At 39.2% G+C, this 22644-nt stretch overlaps 1 protein-coding gene across 3 annotated transcripts in view; it reads left to right on the top strand.

The window, feature by feature from the left end:
• LOC124605492 overlaps positions 1-22644 on the top strand; it is a 398477-nt gene that overhangs the window by 215367 nt on the left and 160466 nt on the right. For all 3 annotated transcript variants that reach the window (XR_006978651.1, XM_047137217.1, XM_047137218.1), the window contains exon 4: positions 5128-5347. Coding sequence is in view for 2 of the 3 variants with exons in the window: in XM_047137217.1 (XP_046993173.1) it covers positions 5128-5347 (220 nt within the window). In the remaining variant the exon portion in view is untranslated. The remainder of the gene's footprint in view (positions 1-5127; positions 5348-22644) is intronic.

Raw genomic sequence — 22644 nt, 5'->3', positions numbered from 1 at the left:
CCTCTCCAAAATGGTGGAAAAATGAGACCTCTGCCTAGACTGCTGCTATGCGCACCGATGATGGTCATCCAGAGTAGTACAGAACCATGATTCATCACTGAACACAGTGCATGGCAGCACTTCTAAAATCAGTCATTTGTGTTGTGATGTGAACAGCAGTCTGTGCGTGGGATGGTAATTTCCTTGTCTGCCTACCAACAGTCTCTGACCACTGGCATGAGATAGCACAGAATGTTACAGGGATTTCATTACTTGTTCTTGGGTGGCAGGTGCAGATGTGAAGGAGTTACAATGTGGTTGGTGCACATTACTGCGATCCTCTCTTGTGGTGGTCAGACATGGGTGACCAGAATCATGTACATCTACATACATATACAACAGGCCACCATATGATTTACAGGAGAAGATACATTGTACCACTACTGGTCATTTCCTTTCCTATTCCAGTTGCAAATGGGACAAGGGAAAGGGAATGTCTGTATGCCTCCGTATGAGCCTTAATTTCTTCTATGTCATCTTTACAGTCCTTACGTGAAATGTATGTTGACAGCAACAGAATAGTTCTGCAGCTAGCTGCAAATGCTAATCAGTGCTTCATGAAAAAAATGTCATCTTCTCTCAGGGATTGGCATTTAAGTTCTCTTCATCCCTGGTTTGCAGGCTGTTGTGTGAGGAAAGAGCAAGCTGATTTCGAACTAGTGATACTTTCTACATCCATGCTGATTTGTGGGCAAAAGCTTTTCTGTTTCAAGGTAATATATTATTTTCAAAGAAACTATATGTTTATAATTCTGCAGCAAACCAGTGTTAAGGACATTGGTCTGTAATTTTGTGTGTCTGATCTTTTACCCTTCTTATATACAGAGTCGCCTGTGCTTTTTTCCAGTCACTTGTGACTTTGCACTGGGCAAAAGATTTATTATAAATGCAAGCTGTGTAAGGGGACAGTGCCGTAGACTACTCTCTATAAAACTGAATTAGGATATTGTCTGGGCCTGGTGATTTACTTGTTTTCAACTCTTTCATTTGCTTCTCAAAACCAGAAATGTCTGTACTTATGTCCTTCAAACGGGAGCCTGTCCAGTGGTTAAACGATGGTACATGATGTGATCAGAACTATCCAGACACCCCCAAAAACATACGTTTTTCATATTAAGTGTATTGTACTGCCACTTACTGCCAGGTAGTCCAAATCAGCAACCTCAGTAGTCATTGACATTGTGAGAGAGCAGAATTTGGCACTCCGCAGAACTCACGGACTTCGAACGTGGTCAGGTTATAGGGTGTCATTTATGTCATATGTCTGTACGTGAGATTTTCACACTCCTATACATCCCCAGGTCCACTTTTTCCAATGGGATAGTGAAGTGGAAATGTGAAGGGACCTGCACAGCACAAAAGCATAGAGGCTGACCTCGTCTGTTAACTGACAGAGACCGCCGACAGTTGAAGAGGGTCATAATGTGTAATAGGCAGACACCTCTCCAGACCATCACACAGGAATTCCAAACAGCATCAGGGTCCACTGCAAATACTATGACAGTTAGGCGGGAGGTGAGGAAACTTGGATTTAATGGTCGAGCAGCTGCTCATAAGCCACACATGATGCCGGTAAATGCCAAACGACGCCTCGCTTGGTGTAAGGAGTATAAACATCAGATGATTGAACAGAGGAAAAACATTATATGGAGTGACAAATCACAGGGTGTGGGTATGGCGAATGCCCGGTGAACATCATCTGCCAGTGTGTGTAGTGCCAACAGTAAAATTCAGAGGCGGTGGTGTTATGGAGTGGTCATGTTTTTCATGGAGGGGGCTTGCGCTCCTTGGTGTTTTGCGTGGCACTATCACGGCACAGGCTTACATTTACATTGATGTTTTAAGTACCTTCTTGCTTCCCACTGATGAAGAGCAATTCGGGGATGGCGATTGTATCTTTCAACACTGAGCACCTGTTCATAATGCACGGCCTGTGGCAAGTGGTTACACGGCAACAACATCCCCGTAATGAAATTGCCTGCACAGAGTCCTGACCTCACTCCTATAGATCACCTTTGGGATGTTTTGGAACGCCGACTTCATGCCTGGCCTCACCGACCGACATCGATACCTCTCCTCAGTGCAGCACTCCATGAAGAGTGGGCTGCCATTCCACAAGAAACCTTCCAGCTCTTGATTGAATGTATGCCTGTGAGAGGGTAAGCTGTCATCAGGGCTAAGGGTGGTCCAACACAATATTGAATTCCAGCATTACCAATGGAGAACACCACAAACTTAAAAGTCATTTTCAGCCAAGTGTCCAGATACTTTGCATCGCATAGTGTATGTCTGTACAATTATCCTGTGTGAATGATTCTTTTTTTAACATGAAATTTAAAACTTCAGCTTTGATTTCACTGTCTTCTAATGCCAAACCAGACTGGTTGAAGAGTTACTAGATAGAAACCTTTAATCAGCTCAGTGATTACATATACGAGGCAGATCGTAAAATCAGATTTTTGTGAAGTTCATGGCAATATCATTTGCTAAGTTGTTGTATGCTTCACACTTCAATCTTTTTACTGATGCACGAATTTATAGTAACTTTACCATATCAACATTTCCATGTTCTTTTTTGATCTGAGTGTCAAGGATAACCGCAGCCATGGTCTCCGAGCTGATAGTCCAGGCTGCTGCAAACGTCGTAGAACTGTTCGTGCAGATGGTTGTTGTCTTGCAAACGTCCCCATCTGTTAACTCAGGGATCGAGACGTGGCTGCACGATCCGTTACAGCCATTCGGATAAGATGCCTGTCATCTTGACTGCTAGTGATACGAGGCCGTTGGGATCCAGCATGGCGTTCTGTATTACCCTCCTGAACCCACCGATTCCATATTCTGCTAACAGTCATTGGATCTCAACCAACTTGAGCAGCAATGTCACAATACGATAAACTGCAATTGCAATAGGCTACAGTCTGACCTTTATCAAAGTGAGAAACATGATGGTACGCATTTCTCCTCCTTACATGAGGCATCACAACAACATTTCACCAGGCAACACCGGTCAACTTCTGTTTGTGTATGAGAAATCGGTTGGAAACTTTCGTCATGTCAGCACGTTGTGGGTGTCACCACCGGCACCAACCTTGTGTGAATGCTCTGAAAAGCTAATCATTTGCATATCACAGCATCTTCTTCCTGTCAGCTAAATTTCATGTCTGTAGCACGTCATCTTCGTGGTGCAGCAATTTTAATGGTCAGTAGTGTACTTTTTTGTAAATCATATATAGTTTATACTTTGGTACTGCATAGCGTCATACTGACCACATCAACATGGTGTGGTGTTGAAAATTTGTATCTTACTATGACAACCAGCAACCTTTTATCAATCTGCTTATGATCATTACTACTACAACATGTAATTTTCTTTCTATGTGCAACATGACATTCCAGGGTATGTGTCTTCTGATGGTTTGTAATATTTTTATGTGTATGATTATCTTAGTTTTGTAAATCATATATTTTTTAACAATATTATGAAAACAAAAGTTGCCTTTCACCTTATAGAGGAGATGCTGATCTCTGCTATGTGGTAAGTGGCAACTTCGTAATATTGTTACATTCCATCCTGGATTTTCCATTATTTGAGTTTTTTATTTTTTATATAGCTATGTATTTTTATCTTGTTTTACACAGGTATCTGTGATGGCTATGTCCAAAATGTGGACTAATGGATTAATAAAGTCAGCTTGACCTATTCAGCATTTTGCAAATTGCACATACTTTTCAATATGGTCACACACCCCTTTCATGACTTCATGTCGCAACTATGTAAATAGTAGTTATTTCTTTCACGTTGACTGCTTGCATGAAACAAAATATTTTCTAAAAAGTTGCAATGACAATGGTCTGATCATTTTCTTTGATCTTGTGTTCACAGTTACTATGAATGTTTTAATGACTCTGTGATGTCTACATAGTTTAATATTTCTTTCATTTACTTGTCTGTTTTTTCCCAAAATATCAGCTACAATGCATTTTTGATTTGATTGCTTAATTAATATACCGACAATGATGTAAGAATAAATTCTTAGAAAAAGAAATATAGCTATAAGAATACACCTACATAACATGTGTAATAACAAAAGGTGCCAAAAAATGAGGATTGGACGAAATAAGCCACTCCTGGATGAAATGTAAATGTCACTCATGTCCCTGTTTCAAGAGAGGACAGTTCCTGTTTGTTTCCATAGAGGCAGCCACTGGATGACCTTACACAAAATTTCTAAATAGGCTGGTTTCTGCACTGTTTTCCTCTCCTGTGTTCGATGACGGAACACCTTGTTCCAAAACGTAATATTTGTGTCATTTTATGTATGTACCTGGGCATTATAATGGACACAGTCACCAGAGATCTTCAGAAATTAGGGCCCTGGAAATTGCGTTATGCTGATGACGATCTTCTGACTGCTGAAGACAACAACAAGTTCAAGCATGGAAGAACCACTTTGAACATCCAGACTGAGGCTCAGTACAAACATGACCTAATACCTATCAAAAGGTGCAAATAATAACAGTATAGATCTCACAAAGAGAAATATCTTCGTGTAACTTTGCTCAAAAATCAATGCTGGCTGTCCATTTGTCCCAAAATCATAGACTACATTAAGCAATGCATGACCTGCAATAACTAATGAGCTTTGTAATAAGAAGATCCCAGACTGACTTAAGTGAAAAATGTACTGCTCTGCTATCTGCCCAGGTACCTTGAACAGTGAATAATGTTGGCTCACTACAGAAGAAGCAGAGCAGTGTCGTGCTGTAATGGAAACCAAAATGCTCCTGTGGACACTTGGCATGACTATTCATGACCATATGATCAATGACAAAATTCATAGGCTGTACAGATCAACACCTCTCATTGAGAAGATGAGAGAAAACTGTCTATGGTGTTATGGACGTGTACTTCCATCAGATCAAAAATTTAACCCTATGCACAAGATTATGACAAGTGGAGACAAAGAGCTAAAAAGCTGAAAGGTTTTTCAGACTTGTTACATGGTAGATGTATGCAAATATGTGTTTTAGTACTTAGTTTTTAGCTCAATAGCCATGAAAATATCTCATTGGATTTTTAATTTTAAGGTTTCAGATCAAACAGATGAAAAACTGGCTGAAGCAAAATTCTATTCTCCAGTTGCTGGGTCTGTTTTCATGCGGTGGATTGGAAGCCTACATTCTGATTCCATAGATGCACTCATTCACACCAATCTTTACTGGGTAACTAAAGAGAAAGGAAGTCCAGAAAAAGATACAAAACATCACTGGAAGATCTATGCAACAGATATTTTAGATGCAGAAGCAGGTAGACATGATAAAATTTCTGTATTACATTTAAGCCAGTGAAACATTCAAGACAGCTCTGCTTACAATATGATGGGATGTACAAACTAGTTTACTTGTAATTATCACAACTGTTCTTTACTTGTATGTGGCTATATAAATTTTGAACCCCAATATGTTATTGAATTGCATCAACATCATAATCTACTAAGACAGTAATATAACTCTTGGTTAGTTGAGTTATGCTGCCTTAATCACTGTTGTCAATTTATGTACACAGACAAGCCATATCATCAGCATTTGTGTATAAATATTTTAAACCTGATGCATTTATTAAATTTACCTCAAATAAGGATGTTCAAATAGAAGCATAAAAACTATTGAACTCAATCTTGAAGAAGTATTTCCATCACTTTGGCGCTCAGATTACTGCAATCTGTGTAATGATGACTGCAGTATGAGTTTAACTATGATCTGTTTGTTCAGTTCCACATAGTAATTCACTTACTAGATCAATAAGTACTCCACATTCTAAACAGTGTCATTTCAAACTGACAAGCAATACTTTGAAGCAGCCAGGAATCTTTTTAAATCAAGTAAGCGTAATGCAGGTACACCTCTTTCACCTTCCCCCCTCCCCCCTCCCTCCCCTCTCTCCCAGCATCATCTACATGTTCAGGCTGAGAACCTGAAGTGCCTAACGCTTTGATAATTTGCTTCGTCACTGTGAGGAATGCTGGTACTTCAGTAGACATGACCAGAATCATTGTCTGCACAGCCAATCTATAAGCACATGTTATAGAAAATAAGCTGACCTTCATAGCTCCCACAGGCTTCAACAGGATTCTGCTTACGTTTATTGCAATAAACATGATAGCAACCATACAAACTTTACCACCATCCATATTATAAACAATTTTTATTGTACATAAATCAACAAGGTACAGGTAGATCCATGTGCTCCTGTTTTCTTAAAAATGTTAAAACTTGACAGCTAGGCTCCTTGCCTCCAGAACAGACAATATCAGGCATCTACTCAGTTGTAGTAACAAATTATCATTTGAAAAGGAAAGACGAAAATAGATGCTTCCTACAGAAGGGGCAGCCAGACATTAACTGTTCTAGTGATTGATTTTCAGTTGCCAGAAACGTTTTTGGTCTAGGTTTGTTCGCTGCTTTTGGTTTCTTCATTTGTCAAGTTCACTTTTTAATGACCTGTATAAGGTGTGTAGTGAGTATCATTCATTTTTTTTCTCCTGGGTTGGGATGTGCATACAGTTTCATGGCACACATAACATTAAAGTAGCCAGTGCTATTGCAGTTCTGTAGTGTTCAGGCAGTAAAATTTTTGCTACAGGAATAGTTAAAAATAAGATCTCAACTCACAATTAACAGTAAGTTTACACTCAGTGTGTCTAATGATAGAATTTATTTATTTTTATTTTATTTATTTATTTGGTCCTGTTGATTACATATTATACAGCCAGTGTACAAGTTATATAGGACAAGTCAATTGATGCAATTACAGTAGTACATTAACATTTATCCATCACATTGCACAGACATTGGTTTATTTTACAAGAACAATTACTTGCATGCAGTATTAAAGCCTGCATTATGCCAAAAACAGTTTAAGTGATTGTTTAAAATAGTAGAATAAGTGACAGTGCATATTTTTATGCTACTGACATATATAAGGAAGTAAATTTTCTTCATGGTCATGGTTTGAATGAATACAAGTTTTAACTGCATTCCTTAAGAAGAATGCTCAAGAGAGCGGGATACATGTGAGTTCACATTTTCTCATAATGAAACAGATAAATTTACATTTTATCACCACAATTTCAGTTAAACTACAAGTAACAGCATCACACTTTATCTTTAAGGGAGTGCTTTTCTTAGGCAGTTTCCCCCACTCTTGTACATCATAACTCTAAGTATTCACTCATTTTATAGAAAGTTTGTTCAATGAAAAATAATTGTAGTTTCCTTTCAAAAACCTGTACATTATTTATTTACTCTTTTATATTGACGGGGAGCTTATTGAAGACCTTTATACCTGACTCAGTAACTCCCCTATGTACTTTAGTGAGAGATACAGAGCCTTGATGAAAATTTTTCACCTGTCTTGTGTCATGGTTGTGGATATCACAATTTTTCTGAAACAGTTCCCTGTTGTTGGCTACAAATAACATCAGTGAGTATATATACTGACCTGTGGTGGTGAGTATCCTGAGAGATTTGAAGAGACCTCTGCAAGATGTCCCATTAGGGACCCCATATATTAGCCTCACTGCTCGTTTTTGTATTCTGAAGACTTTTTCAACACCTGCAGCATTTCCCCAGAAGATTATACCATAGGAGAGAACAGAATGGAAATACGCAAAGTATGACAACAACATTATTCTCAGTCTACTAACTGATGGAGAGCTCTTAGTGCAAAGCACGATGAGCTAAGGTTCTTGAACAACTGATCAATTTGTTCTTTCCATCTTAGGTGACTGTCTATCTGGATGTCTAGGAATTTTGTATGTGTGGTTTCATTAATTTTGTGATTGTTAACATGTATTTCAGGAGCTTTAATTTTTTTATTTTTTGTCAGAAACTGTATCACATTGGTTTTTGAAATATTTAAGGTTAGGCTATTCGCAGTGAACCATTTGTGTACTTGAGTAGAGACTGTCATGGGTGTATCCTGCATTGTTGAGTTGGGTCCTTTTACGAGGATACTTGTATCGTTGGCAAACATTACTATTTTTGCTCTGTTGTTAATTGTAATTGGTAGATCATTAATGTATATCAGGAAAATTAATGGCTCAAGAATTGAGCCCTGTGGGACTCCATACTTTATATTTCCCCAGTCTGATGTTAATGCTGTTCCTGTCCCCCTTAAGACAACCCTTTGCCTCCTGTTCTGAAAGTATGATTCTAACTAAGTCAAAGATTTGTCTTTAATGCCATAATGTGGAAGCTTTTTTAAGAGTATGTTGTGATCTACACAATCAAATGCCTTGGCATGATCACAAAATATCCCCACTGGATACCTTTTGTAATTTAGTTCATCTAAAATTTCATGTGTTAGGTTAAATATAGCTCTGTCAGTGGAGAAGCCCTTACGAAAGCCGAACTGTGTAGGAGCCAGTAAGCCATTTTGTGTCGTGTGACTATAAATCCTATCATACACTATTCTCTCAAATACCTTTGAGAATACTGGCAGCAGAGAGATGGGCCGATAGATGGATATTTCATCCCTTGCTCCACTTTTGTGGATTGGCATCACTACTGCATGTTTTAATCTATCTGGAAACACACGAGTTTCCATAGATTGGTTACACAAATAGCACAATATATAACTGATTAAGTCTTCACATGATTTTAGAATCCTACTTGATATGCCATCGTATCCACAGGAATCTGAGTTTTTGAGTAATTTTATGGTTTTTTCAATTTCTTTAGGGGTTGTACTTCTGAAATGAAGTGCTAATTAGATGTTATTTGCATGTTGTTAAGTAGTTCAATAGCTTCTGTGTGAGCCTGTTTATTATGGTTCACTGTTTTTCAGCTACAGAGAGAAAAAAAATTGTTCAAATCTGAGGCTGCAGCTTTGTGTTTATTATTGTCAGGTTTTATGTTCCTATATGTCTCACTTTTTATGATGTGCCATATGGTTTTTATTTTATTGTTTGAGTTGCTAATTTTTTGTGCATAGTGCAACTGTTTGGCCTTCTTGATTACACTTGTTAGAATTTAACAGTATTTCTTGTAATGTAACTTTACTGCTGGGTCTGTACTAGTCCTCTGTTGTACATACAGATCTCTCTTTTTGTTACATGAGATTTTTATGCCAGTAGTTAGCCACTCTTTCCTTTTACTACAGGTTGGTTTGATTTTAATCTGTCTTTGGGGGAAAGAAGCTTCAAAATGTTTAAGGAATAAGTTCAGGAATGAGTTGAACTTCCCATTCACTGTGTCAGCCTGGTATACTTCCTCCCATTGTTCATGGCATAAACTATTTCTGAACAAGCAAGTAGATTCAGCATTTATTGATCTAACATGTTTAACTTGGTTACAATGGCCATGTGTTGTTTCTCTGCTGGCAAGTTTTAGGGTTGTCATTTGACCGTCATGATCAGACAGACCATTTGTTACTGCCCGTGTCATCACTTCATTGTAATTTGTGGGATCTAGCAACAGATTATCAATCAGGGTCTTGCTGTGCCCATATACTCTTGTTGGGAATGAGATCATGGGGAGCAGATTGAAGGTTAACAGTAGTGATTCTAATAATTTCTGGTTGTTATTTTTTGTGAGTAAGTTTATGTTAAAGTCACCACATACAATGACATTACTATTGTTTCTATAAAGTTTAGTAAGAACTGTTTCTAGCTGAGAGAGAAATTTTTGAATGTCTCCCATAGGTGACCTGTAAAGTGTTACTATGACCAGGAACTGTGTTTCAAGCTCTAATTTGACTGCACAACATTCAAAGTGCTATTCAATACAATATTTAGATACATCTGTAACTTGTGACCTAATAGTATTGTGTGTGTAAATTGCCACACCGCCTTGTCTTAAATTGCTCCGACGGTAGGAAGAATCAATTTTATAACTATTTAAATGTAGCTGATTAGTTTCTGTGGCTTCCAAGTGATGTTCAGTTAGGCAGAGCACATCAGGAATAATTCCATCTGTGTCAGCTGTTTCTTGCAGTGAAAGCATCAGCTCTTCTTTTTTATTCAAAAGACTTCTTATATTCTGATGAAATATTTTTAAACAATATAGCTTATCAATTGTATTTTTAACTGGTTCCTTAATGTTAGTTTTCACACAAGTTAAATTATCAAAAGGTACAACATTTACACTGTGCTCTCTTCTGTTCTTTAGCCTAAAAAAGATCTTATTTGAATGTTGACTAATACTGGAATGTGCTGCTGTGGAAAAAAAAATCACTATTTTTCTTTTCTGTGGTTGGCGATGAAACAAATTTTGTCATTACTGTTGAATTTGTAGTAAAACTGTTGCCTGTGCTTATTTCAATTAGTTTTTGTGCTAGGAACCTTTTCCCAAGACTGTTCAAATGAAGCCCATGTGAGGTATGGAATCTTCGACCAACACCACTTACATCTAGAACATTTACATTTTTAAACTGTTTACATACATTTGAGAGCTGTTCATTTGCAAGTTTGATCTCTCTGTTCACACAAAATGAGTGAGGTAAGTCGTACCTCTGTGGAATGTTTACATATATTACATTTGTGTGTCCTAGATAACACAAGCACTTCGTTAGTTCTTGCTACAGGAACTAGCAGGAGCTCAATATTCCTCCAAGATAAGCCTTTCCCATGTTTACTTCATTACCATTATATAAGCAATTACATAACTCAATATTAATCAACACATATTTTAACCTATATAAACATGAATGATTTCCATTTAGCATTGCCAGTCCTCTTACCACCTGATAGTCTTTGCAAAAACCCCTGGATTGTCATCCTATGTTTTCTGTTACCTGTCTAAGACTATTCTTTGATTTCCCAAAATATGTGATCTAATACACCAAACCCATTTTTTTCTACAGCTGGGCTAAGTCCCCCCCACCTCCCCACGAGCGCTACCCAGAAGCATAACTCATCTCTTCTTATTCTGTTTTGCTCCCAACTTATCAGTAAGGTTTCTAGCATTGTTTTGCTACATTCTATATTCCTGTATGCCTGTATAAAACTTTCTTTTTCTCTGCAAAATCTGTTGGTTAACCTTTTATACCTGCACAGGCATGACAATGCCACAAAACTCTCCTGTCAGTACAAATGTCAGTACTCTAGTCTGCAGTGATTATTTGAGCCAGAAGCTGTGGAGCTACATTCCAGAAGAGGAAATACTTGATGTGTGGATCAATCTGCATGGAAGCAGATAGTTTTAACACCACACAGAGACTGGCATGGAGAAAAGCACAAAACACAACCAGCACTTACAACCGAAACAACTGGCAAGCAGAACCAAGAGCTTGATGTGATGCGAAAGCTAGGTTCTCAGTAGCCCTCAGAAGCAAAAATTAGTGACAGCACACAAATAGTTGCTGTGGACATCATGGAGGGCAGTTTGGCTACATACAGAAAACTGAACAACACATCTATCACCAGTTGCCACATGATTTTTTTAAAAAAGACCTGTAAAGCTGATGTGCACCCATAACCAAGGGTGTTCCGGGACTGGCCAAGGAAAAAACAGACATGGTGGCACAGCCTGGTCCTGTGCATAGGCTGTGCAAGCTCACACAAAATGTTCAATGTTATGATTTGTCACTGGTCAGTAAATATGTTGTCATGCCAAAGCCTTGTACAAGACACATCCCAGTGCTATGCATGCATGCAGTACATGAGCAGATAATGCCAGAGGGACAGATTGTCAATTTTTCTCCTCTGTAGCAATGAAAAGGACCCCCTGGGCAACATTGAGTCAATTGCGCAATAGGGAAAATGTATGCCCCGGTGAATCTGCTCCTAAAGGAGTGCACTCATGCTGTCCGGTATGGACTGCTGAGATGATTTTCCAGAAAAACAGGTCAGCAGATATGGCAATTACAACCTTCTGCTCGGTCACAGAAAAATCCAGCAATGTTTGCTGCAAGGTATCATCATTGAAAAAATGAGAACCTCCTGTCAATCAAACTCAGAACTGGGTTTCACTGGCAACAGCAATAGGACATCTACATTAGCATGCTAGATGGTGGACTGGTAACAGATGTCATACCAATAATTAATGAGAAAAAGTGTCCACATCTCCAAGTAGTGGGCAATCCTGTATGGTAGCATAGAACGAGGACCGAATAATGAAATCAGTGGCTTGCAATCAGTGATTAGGGGGAACTTGCTATGTACAAAAGCCATGAAACTTTTTAATGTCAAAAATAATAGTTGATGCTTCCTTTCCCACCAGCAAAAATTTGCTTTACGCTGCTGAAAACATCTTTCATGCATAAGTGCTCGGCTGCTCAGTGCCATGCCATCTGTGTTCTGATATGATAAGACTGTACCAATACCATACTGGCACACACTGGTGGCCAGAGTTAACGGCTTACCTGGGATAAAAGAAGCCTTATAGAGAGTGGAGCCCAAACATCGCTTGAGGGAGTGGAAAGCCCATTAAGAGGATGGCAGATGTGCAAGGCCTGGTCAATGAATGGTAGGTACTCTTGCCAAAATGGACTGGAGCTCCTTCAGATTCTTGGGTGCCAACATGTTGACAGTGGCATTAGTGTGATCATCCACAGTGATGAAATCATCTTTGCTAAGCACATGTCTCAGAAAATAAACTTTTGAGGAAAAAAATACATGCTCCAATTGCAATGAAGGGCACTCTCCAGAAGGCATTGTAAAACTGCCAACAGATTTCATAAATGCTCGTCTCCTGTGAAGCCTGTGATCCAGATGTCATTGAAGTAATTGACACAACAGGGAATATCCTTAATCAATTGTTCCAAATACCTTTGATAAAATCCTTGGACAGATGAAATTCCAAAGGACAAGTGACTAAACTGGTATTGCCGAAAGGCTGTGTGGACAGTATTAATAGTAACCTCAGACTATTCGCAGATGATACAGTTATCTAGAATGGAGTACATTCTGAACAAAACTATACAATTATTCAGTGAGGCCTTGATAAGATTTCAAAGTGGTGCAATGATTGGAAACTTGTTTTAAACATTCTAAAGTGTAAAATTGTGCAATCTACAAAATGAAACGATAAAGTATCCTATGAATACAATATTACTGAGTCACAGTTGCAATATGCAAACTCATTCAAATATTGGGTGTTAACACTTAGTAGGGACATGAAGTGGAATGATGATAAAGGCTCAGTTGTGAGTAAAACAGATAACGTACTTTAGTTTATTGGTAGAATACTAGGAAAGTGCAATCATTCTACGAAGGAAATTGCTTACAAATCACTTGTGTGATGCATCCTAGAATATTGCCTGAGTATGTGGGACCAATACCAAATAGGAGTAGCAAGGGATGTTAAACTTATACAGAGAAAGGGGGGTATGAATGGTCACAAGTTTATTTGACCTGTGGGAAAGAGTCACTGACATGTTGAAAGAATTGGACTGGCAGTCTCTTGAAGATAGACAGAAACTATCCTGAGATATCTACTGACACAGTTTCAAGCACCAGCTACAAATGATGAGTCTAGTAATATATTAGAACCCCCTATATATTGCTCCCACATCGCTTGTGGGGATAAGATTAAATTAATTACAGAAGCATTTAAACAATCATTTTTCCCCACACTCCATATGTGTGAATGAGAAAAAGCCGTAATAACTGTTACGGTGGGATGTACCTTCTGACATGCACTTCACAGTGGTTTACAGAATGTAGATGTAGGTGTAGGACATGTTGAGCACTAAGAAATGTTGGGAAGCAGAATTCAGTGGCAACTGCAGATACACATTGTCCAAGTCAGTGTGGGAAAAATGCTGGCCCACTAACAACTTCAGCAACAGCTGCTCCAGATGCAGAAAGGGTGATGAGTCTGTTTAAAATTGCCACAAAAGTGCACAGCAACATCTGGTTTCTGAATCACAACCAGAGGCGTGGCCCAATGACTAGATGAAGTAGAGAAAACAATGCCAAGTTGTTGCCAACACTACAACTCAGACTTGATCTTGTCGCAAATGGTGAAGGGAATGGAATGTGGATGGCAAAAATTAATGTTCCACCCGACCAAAGGTGTTCTGAAACAGCTCATCATAAACCTTAATAAAAAGACCAAATCTTGAAAAGTTCTGAATGGGACATTAATTAAACTTAGTCAATGATCTGGAATCCAAAAACAGAATAGGTGTCTAGCTCAAAAATATTTTGTGGCAATGTTGAATTTGCCACTTGACAATGTAAGTTTTCATTCTACATTCTTATAACATGCTGAGATGGAGAAGTGCCCACACAATGAAATATGCTGTTTACTATAATACACTTCTTTACACAGCTGTCATTGCAGCACAGGGCAGCTCAAAAGCCTGCAGATGTGTAAGTTAATTTTGTCAGCAGAACACATCGGGGTACTGCTTGTGGGGCTTCAGAGACATCCACTGAGTCCAGCTAAAACACTAGCATCTCCGACAACCACCTTGCATCTCACAAACTGAGGCAAACTGCATACTTTTCAGCTGACATTACATATGGCATCTAGGTACGGGCAGTTATGCCTAATGTGCACCAAAGACGATCGGAGGAGGACCACTGACTTGCCTGATTAGTGGAAAAAGATGTGGAAGGAAAAAGATGCCAAGAGCCTGCAAAACATCATGAGCAGGGAGATTCACTCTTTGACTTACTTATACCTACAAAGCTCGCCATGTGCAAAGATGGGCAGTGTCATGAGGTCATTGCACTCGAATCATCATTGCGTCCTCACAGAGTGGCTCAGCAGAAGGCAAATTTGCCTGGCCAACCCCTCTGGGCACCAGAGCTGTTCACCATGCATATCTGATTTTGCCACCTGCCAGTTATCACAAAGTACGTTGTTTGTTGCTGCTGTAAGTTCAGCAATCTGGGCAGCTTTGGCTAAAAAATGGTTGGACAAGGCCAAGTGTCGTAGTTTGGACTGCAGGATCAGGTACTAATTAGATAATTATGTTGCTAATTAGCAAGTTCTTATACAAGATACCACATTGGGAACACTGAAACTGACACTTGGCAAGAGACCTCACAGTCTAGGCAGTATATGACTGCCCACGGTATTTATGATGCTGATTGCACTGCAGCTTTGCCACCACCACATGGGTTTGATGCCCAGAATACTGTCTGAGCAGCTGACAGATTTCCACAAAGTTAAGTTTCTGGATTAGAAAAGAGCTGAGAATTTGTATGATGTTGTGCCACCCTGCACCATTGGACAATAACAAGACAACGTTATCAGCTGGATCAATGATATGCCTTATTGGCAGTGCAGCAAGAACTGGTGCAGGTAATTCTCCCACCTTTCCGTAGCCTTGTCAAAACTAGTGAAAAGCGTGGGGGGCAGGTGGGAGAAAGCATCTTTGCAGGCCCCTAGCCCATCACCATTGCTGTGTGAGAGCAGATCAGTTCCATGCTGTGTTGGAGCCATTCCTGCAGTTGCTCCTGCTTCAGCTGTTATTGTTGCTTCTGTAGATGCAACTGTTCCTACCATCATTGCAAAATGCTGGGTTCACAGTGACCACAAATTAAAACCATCAAAAAATAAAAGTGTCATATGTATAAGGACATCAGTCACTACTTTTGTACCTGCACAGACATTGTGATGCTGTGAAACCATACTGCCAGCACAAATGCTATAAGAAAAAAAACTTGATCTTCAGGTCAATCTGGAGGGGAACGGAGAGTCCAAATACTGCATAGAGACTGGTACAGAGAAAAGCACAAAATGTGATCAGTGCGAATGACTGTAACAGCTAACGTGCGGAATTGAGAGCATGGCATGATATGAAAGCCAGATCCATGTTAGTCAATCTCAGCATAAAGACTGACTGGCCCAGCCAATCGTTACTGGCAAGTAAGCACATGGATCAGTGGTTCTGTCCATACTTCACTCTGTGCATGCAGTCTGTAATAGCTTTTGGCACTACTCTGCTATGAGACTCATGCCAGCTCACCCGAGTCCATATATGTGTCTGCTGGCAGGGGTACTGGATAAACAAATTTCAAATTTGCTTCTAAAATGTCACATATCCACCTTTCGCTTGCCACCTTTGCGCCCATTAACTATTGTTATTCAGATTTGATTAAATTTCATGATTGAGATTTCATGTCTTTTAACACTGTATTGATCATGTTGTTCTGTTCTGTAGCTCCATAGTTCAAGTAAGAACTTCGTTGAGTATACCATTCTTTTCTCCTTTGCTAATGCTCCAGTGGAATTAAAAGCTACAATTTTTGTGGAACTCTCCCAGTTTGTCTAATCTATGGTAACATCCTCCCTTGTCACACAAGCTGAAAAGAAATACACACTTTTTGCACAGTTTTACCTTTTTTATCCCAGCTCTATCATGTCCATCAGTGGTATTACACTTAAATTGTATTCATATTAACAAGAAATATTGGAAAGTAGCTTTTAATCTCATATTTATTTAATTGCTTACAAATGTAAATTCATATTGATCCTATGGGCATAGTGTCAACAAGAGACAACCAGATGTTGGATGGTTACCCTAGAGTGGCCAACACATTGCAAAACATGGGGTCATTGTCTTGATAAAGAGAATGTTCATTCTCCAGATTCTCAGGCAAAATGTCTCCATCACCTACTTAGCAATCATACGCATATCTACTGAATGGACAGTGTAGCCTGTATTGAAAAATAGTACAGAAATGCTCAGGATGACCTCATCACCAGGCAACAGTATCAAAAACATTTGTCTCCTCAGCCAAAACCTCAGGAACCGTGTGAGTGAGTAGGATCTGCACATTGCCCAGTCCTGCGGTCTATGTGACTTGTCTTGGTAGACACACTGTTAAATTTCCTCTAAGTTGTTAAGATTGGTCCCACCAGCGCAGAGGTTGCCATAAAAGTCAACACTAATAATAATAATAATAATAAAGATTTTATTGTCTTTAGACCATTACAGCAATTGACAACGTCAAATGAAGTTACAATTTATAATACAGTGTGATAAGGTATTGACTACTGAAATATTTTAGCTTATATTACAATAAATGTACAGTGGGTCATCTGTTGGATTACTGCAATTTACAGTTGGAGAATTCATTGACGTCATAGAACGGGTAGGCAATAAACCATTCATGCAGTCTTTCTTTGAATGTATGTTCAGGAAGATCCTGTAAAGCATGTGGCAGCTTATTAAATAGTTTGTGCCCTGTGGCTTCATAGCTATTTATTGATTTTGATAGTCTGTGGTAAGGCGTGTATGTGTTTGATGCTTCTTGTGTTGTAACAATGTACATTTTCTCTACGTTTCACATCTTGTAGGTTCTTCTTCGTAAAGAGTAAGACATTGTATATATAGAGGTTTATTACTGTCATAATTTTTTGTTTAGTAAATAAGGGTTTGCAGTGAGCCTTACGTGAAGAATTTGTAATTATCCTAATGGCTTTCTTCTGCAATAATAGGATGTCATGTATATGACTACAATTACCCCCACAAGATAATGCCATAGGATATTATACTTTGGAAAAATGCAAAATAAGATGATCTGATGTATGTTTCAGGTACACAATTTCTGAGTTGTCTTAATAAATAAATTACTCTAGATAGCTTACTACTAATATAGTTTACATGTTGGCCCCAGGATAACTTTTCATCTAAATAAACTCCCAGGAATTTAACAGAACTTGGGTCATCAGATAGTGGCTTGTCTCTTAGACTGAAGATTATCTGCTGAGTTTTATTTTCATTTAGCAGGAAACCATTTGCTCTGAACCAATATGCTGCATGAGTGAGTGTATTTTCAGCACAGGTTTTAAGATCATTAAGATTGTTACTTCTATGAAGAAAAGTCGTATCATCTGCATACAATACAGTGGTGGATCTAATGAACGAGGGGAGGTCATTGATCATTATCGGAAACAGTAAAGGCCCCAGTACAGATCCCTGAGACACACCTACTTTAACATTTTCTATGTTTGACATTTCCTTACCAACACAAACTACCTGTTTACGGTTGTTGAGATAAGCTTTTAATAGTCTGACACTGTTTCCTTTGATGCCGTAGAATTCTAGTTTCTCTAGTAGTGGTGTGTGCTCAACACAGTCGAAGGCCTTGCTTAGGCCACAGAATGGGACCTGAGCAAAGCCTTTGTTCTCAAAAACTTTGTGGATGTAACTGACTACCGTGTTGATTGCATCAATGGTCGACAGATTCTTCCTAAACCCGTATTGTGTAGCATTAATTATTCCTAGATTCTCAAAGTGAGATGATAATTGTTGCTACATGATGCATTCTATTACCTTGGAGAATACAGGTACTATTGAAATAGGCCTGTAACTAGATGGAGAGTCTTTATCTCCCTTTTTGTATACTGGGACGATCCTAGACAGTTTTAACTCATCAGGAAAATATCCCTCAAGTAAGGACTTGTTTATGCAATGGGTTAAAGGGTACAGAATGCAACCACACACTTTTTTTAGCAGGTTGCATGATATGCCATATATATCTAAGCTATCAGATGATTTCATTTGTTTTATGACCCCTTGTACATATGTAGGCGATACTTCGGAGAAGGTTAGCATGCTTGTATTTAGTGACTGTCTACCCCAATTTTGGGAGAGTAACTCTGATGGACTAATGTCTGGTTTGATAATGGCGTCTCCTGTTTCATTCACTGAATTAATAAAAAAACTCATTGAGTGTTTGTGGTGGGATATTAATTTTGTCTTTTTTAGTATCTGTGGCAGCACTGTTAATTACTTTCCAAGCGGTTTTGCATTTATTGGTGGAATTATGCATGCTGTTGGCATTGTAGATTTTTTTGGCTTGCAGGATGGCTTTTTTGTATTCATTCCTGCATTCCACATAGGCTGATTTGGCACAGTCAGACTTCATACTATTGTATATGTTGTACAGTAACAAAACTTGTTTCTTTAGACCTGTCAGCTGTTTAGTGTACCATATATTTTGTCTGTTTTGAGTTCTGGATTTGTGGCTGCTGTCCATTATTTTGGTTTTTTTTATGGGAATACTATGGTTAAATAGAGTCAAGAATTCATTAAAAAATCTATCAAATATTATTTTGGCTGGCAGGTCATTACTTGATGTGTAATGTCCATTGACAATGTGTTAATTTTATCCTCAGTTACGGGTCTGGTAATCACAACTGTTGGGACAGATCTGTTTGCATTGCTCCTATTGAGGGGAATTTTACTTGCATAATTTAGAGATACGGAGTCATGGTCAGAGAATGAGAACATACAACTTCGCATGTGTTTTCAGTGGTCTGAAGTTTACAAAGATGTTATCTAAACATGCTTTGTTTCTTGTGGGCCTGTTATTAACAAGAGTGCGCCATAAACCCTTTTCACAGATAGCATCCCACTGTTCACAAATTACCATTTCAGGGACTTTTGATAGGAAAATACGGTGACTATTTGGTGACTCCCCAGTTCCATTATGCAAATCTGGAGTGAATGGTCAGAATCTATAAAAAGCACATGAAGAAGACCATTGGGGATTGGTTAATGGAAACAGTTGTGACATTATTCCTAAACACATAGTGGTCAATCTAGTAAGTGAGGAATATCCACTGAAGATGCTGTACAGGTGGTAACAGTCACATGTTGCTGTACACGCTTTACCTAATGTTGTGATCCCAACTCGGCAAAGCCTTAGTAAGTGCAGTACTACATCAGTGCCAATGGTTATGTCTGATATCTGGACATCAACCATGATATGTTCCTGTCGATGATGTACACAGTTGCCCCTTTGGGAAAAATTTTCAGCCATCATGTGTGCTGGCTGCAGCTGCGATGACTTTAGCAACATAAGCCACAGTTTCCTCCAATGCAGTCCTCTTCAACTGTATAGAAAATATAATGACCATATCCGTGGATTCCTACAGCTTTGCCCATACAGACTCTGCCTTTCTTTGCAGAGGTGCACCAATCTGTCATCGCCCTGCATGACAATGAGTCATATGATCTGGGAACTTCTATCAGCATATATTATTCCAGAAGCCCATTTGGCATACTCCCAGTGTCGAGCGTGTGTGTGTGTGTGTGTGTGTGTGGGGGGGGGGGGGGGGGGGGGGGGGGAATATCATCTCTGAACATTGACCCATAGCAGATGTCTTGGGCAGAACAGTGCTAACTGAAACACTTGCTCACCACCATCTCATCCCCACCACAACTGAGTCGGTGCAGGGTTGGGCATGTTTATCCTTCTGTGCCAACTACAGGGGGGATTGGGGCGGAGGGGGGGGGGGGGGAGTAAATCATTTATATCAGTTGAAAGAAGGTATAGGTTTAGATTCCCTGACAGAAATAAACATCATCTACATCCTGGAGTTGCATCCACAGCATGACAGCAGTACTCAGAAAATCATCCACTGTAGTGTCACAGGGGATAATCTCATGGTATAGATTGCCTCAAAGCAATGGCCATATCACAATTCACTTCATTTGTAAACTACACTGTGTTGAGTTTCTTCGATGTTTTTTCCATGTCTTTACCGGTTATTGGACCTTGGATTATGTGGCTGGCTACTGATGGAAAATTGCATGTGTCATGATTATGATGTTGGCACCTTTGGGACTTGTTGTTCACTGCATAAAACAATTTGGCTTGAAAATGAAACCAATATTTGGCTGTATGTGGGCTGAGACTACCTGCAATAAACTTGACATACATTCCATCCCTAAATCATGTAATTACTTATGCTGATGGATTTGCGAGAAGGTTAAAAAAAGAAAACATGAGCTAAAGAACTCTTTTGACAAAGTATCAGAAAGCAAATATGAATGTAGGGCTAGTTTTAACAAAAGATCAAACCTATTTACTTCATGATGCTGCCATTTTGCAGAAGGCATAATGCTGTGGATGCAACTTACTTGGTGTGGGATTGTGAGATGAAAGATTAGCTGCAATGGCATATGATTATTACTGAAGTAGTGCTTTTATATACCAGATAATTACAGCCTGATTATGTTAATAAATCACTGCTGTGCACCTTTGAGTGATATAAAATCACACCTGAAAGTGTAAGAGCAGACTCACAAATGCAATAAACTTCTAAATTTTGAACTAATTTTACTATTTACACATCAATTAACATCACATATAGATCACCCTACATGAGTAGCTGAAGACTGAAGAAACAGTGGTGAGAAAATTTAGTGAAATGGAAATCTTTCACACCTGCTTCTGGAATAAGGAAAACAAAGTTCTTCAAATTAAAAATTTGTGTAGTTGCTTAAAATATTTTCGACAAGGCCCAAACTCTTGTGACACAATAGCATGTAATATTGTTTTTCATATGGCTAGTGCATTAAATACGAGGGCCATTCAGAAAGTAACCTCCGGTTGATTTAAAAAAATACACCAAGTTAAATAAAAATATTTTAATATATACATCTTACAACTACATCTTTGCACTATTTTTCTACATAGTCTCCATAGCGATTGAGGCACTTATCGTATCTCTTCACAATCTTTGAAATTCCTTCTGCATAAAAATCACCCGCTTGTGCCTGGAGCCAGCCTGTGACCGCATCTTTGAGCTGTTCGTCGTCATCAAACCGCTGTGACCCGAGCCATTTCTTCAAATGCATGAAGAGGTGATAATCACTTGGCGCCAGGTCTGGGCTGTAAGGTGGTTGATAACGTCCCACTTGAAGGACTCAAGAAGGGCCGTTGTTCTGCGAGCAGAGTGAGGACGGGCGTTATCGTGCAAAAAAACGATACCGGAAGTCAGCATACCACGGCGTTTGTTCTGTATAGCCCGTCGTAACTTTTTTATTGTTTCACAGTACACATCTTGATTAATGGTCGTACCAAGTTCCATGAATTCAACCAACAACACCCCTTTGGCATCCCAAAACACCGTTGCCATCAGTTTTCTGGCAGAAAAATCTTGCGAGGCTTTTCTTGGTTTGGTAGGCGAATTTGAATGTGCCCACATCTTTGATTGTTTTTTTGTCTCAGGGTTCACGTACTTAATCCAGGTTTCGTCACCGGTCACGATTCTGTTTAACAATGGTTCTCCTTTGTCCTCATAACGTGACAGAAAGTCTAATGCAGAGGCCATTCTTTGAGTTTTTTGGTGGTCGGTAAGAATTTTGGGCACCCATCGTGCACAGAACTTACGGTAACCCAATCTTGCTGTCACTATCTCGTACAAGAGAGTCTTAGAAATCTGTGGAAAACCAGTAGACAACTCCGACATTGAGAAACGTCGATTTTCACGAACTTTTGCATCAACTGTCTGAACGAGTTCGTCAGTCACCAATGATGGTCTACCACTCCTCTCTTCATCATGAACGTTTTCTCGTCCACTTTTAAATAAACGTACCCATTCACGGACAACTCCTTCACTCATAACTTTTGGTCCGTACACGGCACAAAGCTCACGATGAATAGCTGCTGCAGAATATCCTTTGGCTGTAAAAAACCTTATGACAGCACGCACTTCACATTTGGCGGGGTTTTCTATTGCAGCACACATTTCAAACTGCCACAAAAACTAAACTACCGCAGGTACGACGTTCACTCGACCACGGCTTGATGCCGACTGACCTGTTGAGTGCGTGAACGCACAGATGGCATCGCTACTCCCCCCACAACCCGCACTGTGACCAATCGGAGGTTACTTTCTGAACCGCCC

Source organism: Schistocerca americana, chromosome 3 (genome assembly GCF_021461395.2).
Source record: "Schistocerca americana isolate TAMUIC-IGC-003095 chromosome 3, iqSchAmer2.1, whole genome shotgun sequence".
NCBI lineage: Eukaryota > Metazoa > Arthropoda > Insecta > Orthoptera > Acrididae > Schistocerca > Schistocerca americana.
The sequence above is the reverse complement of the archived record's forward strand: the minus strand, read 5'-3'. Positions and strand labels throughout refer to the sequence as shown.